Genomic DNA, 4,380 nt, shown 5'->3' with positions numbered 1-4,380 from the left:
TTCCCTGGCAGGAGTCAGCCCCTGCCAGCCCGCCCGCCCGCCGGCCCTGCCCTTGCAGCCCTGCGCGGCCCCTGCGAGCGGGGGCGGCTCCACCAGGAGCGAGGGGCTCCAGCTGCAGCTGGGGAAGTTTATAGTAGACGTGAGGAAAACTTTCTCATGAGGTGGGTAGAGAAGCCCCGGGACGGGCTGTCCACAGAGGTGGCATCTCCGTCCTTGGAGGCTGTTGAGACCCGGCTAGACAAAGCCCTGGCTGGGATCACCTAGGTGGGGACTTCGAGCGCGGGGTGGGCTAGATCAACCCGTGGGGGGTGGTGATGACCCAGAAGTGGGTTGCAAGAATATACGAAAACTTTCTCATGAGGTGGGTAGAGAAGCCCCGGGACGGGCTGTCCACAGAGGTGGCATCTCCGTCCTTGGAGGCTGTTGAGACCCGGCTAGACAAAGCCCTGGCTGGGATCACCTAGGTGGGGACTTCGAGCGCGGGGTGGGCTAGATCAACCCGTGGGGGGTGGTGATGACCCAGAAGTGGGTTGCAAGAATATACGAAATGAATACATTTTAAAAATGGGTTCTTCTTTAAAGGAGAAAAATATGGGAAACTGTGGCTTTTCCCTCGCAGGCTGGCAGAGCTCCAGCTGCTTGGACCCCCACCCCCTCCCCATGCCCTACACCCCCTTACTCCACACACAGGGGGCAGCAGGTCAGGAGTGAGGGGCACTGGGTTGGGACTGGCCAGTGATGTTTACAAATAGGTCCTGGCACAAAAAAGGTGGAGAACCACTGGACTAGATGACCTTCTGAGGTCCCTTCCAACCCTCACTTTCCATGATATTGGCATAGGCCACCGCCAATCTCAGTGCAGGGCGATGGCTGGTGCCCCCCTGAGAACGTAGAGGTGCTGAGAGAAGTGGTGGTGGCACTTCCAGGTGTGCCACCAGCACCCCACCAGTGAGCAGTTGGCCATTGGGAACCTCCCCACCTTGGCCACTGGTGCCCCCCACCAGGATCAGGACACACCAGTTGCCCATGATATGTGGGCTCTGCCAGAGAGGGGGATCCTGCTTTCTGAGCTGCCTGAAGGCTGGTGCTGGCCTGGGACTGCATCTTGGGCACTAGTACATGCACGCTCCAAGGAAGGGCCTGTGGCAGGCCTTGCCCTAGCACTGCAGCATGCTCACCTGGTGAAAACTTACTTCTGGTGCTGTCAAAGAACAGAGCTACAAGCTCTGACTCCCTCACAAATCTGGGTCATCCTGAGGGAGTCTTCTGGTATCGCCTGGGTTCTGTTTTTTTGTCACTGGCAACCAAATCTGGAGGGTCCTTAAATCCAAAGGACTTGCCCCAGAACTTTCCACTTAATCAGGAAGGCTGTTGCCACTGGCAAATGTCTTGAGAGGGACAAAAAGAATGAAGCTGCCTGATTCCACCTAATTCTGATTGAGAACAGAAGTCACAGGCTTGCTTGCTACTGCAAGACCAGGAGAATGCAGCTACCCAACTGGAGGTATGAACCATCCACAGCTTCTGACCTGGTCACATTAGAGGCAGGTATGTGGAAGAGTTGATTTTGTCTTCTATTTAAAAGAATAAGTTACATAACTGAAAGAAAAAAAAGTGTTTTGTTCAACTTGCTACCAGGACTAGAAACTATACAGGCCTTGTCTAGTGCAGAGGATGAGACCTAGGATAGAGATGTGGTGCTCTTGCTTGAAATACAGAAAGATCATTACAAGCCCAGCTCTGATGGTACATTCAGGAGCTGCAAGGAGGGCAAGTGGACATTAGGTCCCGCAGCAGGGACTGACCAGGAGGTTTATCCTTGTGGGCAGCACTGGGGTGGGTGGGTGGCCAAGGGAGGGAGTAGGCTAAGTGGGAGGGGAATGGCATGAAAACCTGCCTGCTTGATAGGGCTGCTGTTTGACCTAAGCTGTGCTTGCCAAAATGACAGTGGGTGCAAACACCCAATTGATACCCATGCAAATAGGTGGAAATAAATGCCCAGCTGTCAAAAGTAGAAAATGGCAGCTCTCCAGAGTACCCTGACATTGTGTACCCTGGTAGCATTTGCCTGGTCTGCACTACTGAGGATTAATGTGCTAATGTGCACCTCTGGGGACGGGGATGTGGCAGACAGTGGGAACACGTGGACTATCAGTGACCCCAGCACAATTTGGGAACTAATGGTGGCTAGGAAAGGGAAAGATTTTTGGTCTTTTTTTCCTTAATTGGTACACAGTAACATCCTAGTGTGAGCAAGGCATTTTGTAGTTCTCACTTGTGCATGCATTGAGGTGAATCCTAGGGGAAGAACTGAAATCTGGAAATGTATTAAGAACTTTCATTAATCTCAGATGTTTTCAATGTAATTCTTTAGCAATATGATATTTTGTCCCCTAATATATACACAAAGACATTTTACAACTCCAATAAAACCTTTTGGCCTCCAAACAGCTCTAAACTGCTGCTGTGTGGAGACTCAGAAAGCTGTAATTGATCGTGACAAACTCCACTCAGATTGCAATGTGAAAAGCTAGCTCCACATCTCTTAAGAGAACAGTGCTTGCAGATTTATGAAAGGAGTATAATTCCATTTCCAGTCACTAGAGCAAAAGATTTTGGAAATTTGACAGTTACCTGAGGTAGATGCAACTTATTAAAATGAATACCAATTAACTGTATTTATACTTTCGATTTGTATTTTAATATTCTCTTTTTTCCAAAGGAAAGTTCTAATACTTGTTTATGGCGCCAGTGGAGAAATCTATACTTGGAGAAGAAAGGCCTGTCTTTTTCCTGAGGTATGTACTGAATCACACACCAGACTTTTGTCTTTTGCTTAGAATGCAGTGTTTATTTTTAATATAGGGTACAAACCCAAATAGGCAACCTGAGTCACTTTATCCATCCGCCCCTTCCAGACTGTATATAGAACAGCTATGACAGCTTCACGGCTACTTTCTCCCAATGCTCATTTCCGTCCTGTCGTTTGTTTTTGTGGATTCTGGGTTGGTATTCTGATGCATGCCTGCATGGTTCAGTGCCTTCAACAGCTTTAGAGAGGTACCCTGCAGTGTTTCCTCTCCTACTTCTGCCAATTTGGTCAGCTGCAGCTGCATTGTCTTCATCAACTTTTGCACCCCGGGGTCCTGTAGTCTCTGGTAGAGGTCCTCCAGGTCAGTGGTGTGCACGTGAGATGCCCTGGAGCTGGGCTGTGCACCATTTTGCTGTCTACTCACAACTTCTTTTCTGTTTCCATTAACAGGGGAGTGTTTTACTGTGCCCACTGATTGATCTATGCTCTGAGGTATGAAGGTTGAGATGAAGAATATTCTCAGAATGGACTCTGGTGTAGGTGATCCTATTTTAGGAGGAGGTGTTGATTTTGTAGTGGTAGCAGTGGTGGTGGAAGGCTGTATAGGGGGTGGTTTTATGGACACAGGGTTGACACTGATGATCACTTTTCGATTTGGGGATTGCGATTTATCAAGTGTGGTTTGGATCTCTTTTGGGCATTCAACCCTCTATGGAAGAGAAAAGAGGCAACGGTGAGAGGCAAAAAGCACAAAGACCATGCACCCTTATCAGTCTGGTTTGTGGACACTGCACAGTCACAGTGTTCCCATTCTAAACATGCGGAGTTTTCTCATAGACTTGAGGACAGGAAGAGCGATCTTCTGACCTTTTTCCTATGCTGTTTCACCACTTGCCTGTTTGTGACTTCTTAGTTTTCTCTCCCTTCTCTCTTTCCTTTCCACTTAGTCTCCTTCCCATCTTCTAGGGACAGGGTTGGATATTTATACCAAGTAATCCCTTCTCTTGTGAATGGGGTCCTAGATTGTGGAAGAGACCTTGGCCTCACCTTTACCAGAAATGGTGGCTTGATTTTCAATTGTGACTGGGGCTGAAGTGCTGAATTTATGCTGGTGACATCATTCTTTTCAGAAGTGAATTGTGAGGGCCCAGAGCCCTCCACTAAATAGTGTCTGTGGGATTTGTATGTTGCTTGGGCCCTTGTGGTTTTTGTTATACCTCAGGTCTCTCGATCTTCCTTTGCCTCATTCTCTACTCTTTTTCTTTAGTGTTCCCTACCATTTCCTGCATTACTGTCCTGGACAGTTTTCTCATGATGTAGGTGGAAGACTCACCTTGGCAAAATACATTTTCTTATTACAACGATAAAACGTAAATGTGCAGAAGTCTGGTGAAACTGCGATTTCTGGTATGTTTGTACATATAGGCCCTGGAGGGAGACAAATAATGAAATACATTCAATGATAAACTTCAGTACTGGACAGTTACTTTCTCTAACTCTCTGTGATATACCCGTGTCAGATGATTACCATTCATCAGTGACAAATCCAGTAACCCCCCAAACCCTAC

General features: G+C 48.0%; 1 protein-coding gene and 1 pseudogene across 1 annotated transcript in view; one reads left to right on the top strand and one right to left on the bottom strand.

The window, feature by feature from the left end:
* Positions 1 to 1,119: 1,119 nt before the first annotated feature.
* LOC106722403 lies at positions 1,120 to 3,374 on the top strand (annotated as a pseudogene).
* The window catches only part of LOC102376552 (acrosin-binding protein-like), a 5,254-nt gene continuing 3,723 nt past the window's right edge, over positions 2,850 to 4,380 (bottom strand). Inside the window, exons 3-4 of the mRNA XM_014521852.2 lie at positions 4,146 to 4,240; positions 2,850 to 3,521 (exon numbers count right to left, since the gene is read on the bottom strand). Coding sequence (XP_014377338.1) covers positions 2,952 to 3,521; positions 4,146 to 4,240 — 665 coding nt within the window. The 3' untranslated portion in view covers positions 2,850 to 2,951. The remainder of the gene's footprint in view (positions 3,522 to 4,145; positions 4,241 to 4,380) is intronic.

Source organism: Alligator sinensis, unplaced genomic scaffold, assembly GCF_000455745.1.
Source record: "Alligator sinensis unplaced genomic scaffold, ASM45574v1 scaffold659_1, whole genome shotgun sequence".
Taxonomy (NCBI): Eukaryota; Metazoa; Chordata; order Crocodylia; family Alligatoridae; genus Alligator; species Alligator sinensis.
Note: the sequence above shows the minus strand (reverse complement) of the source record. Positions and strands in the feature narration are given on the sequence as shown.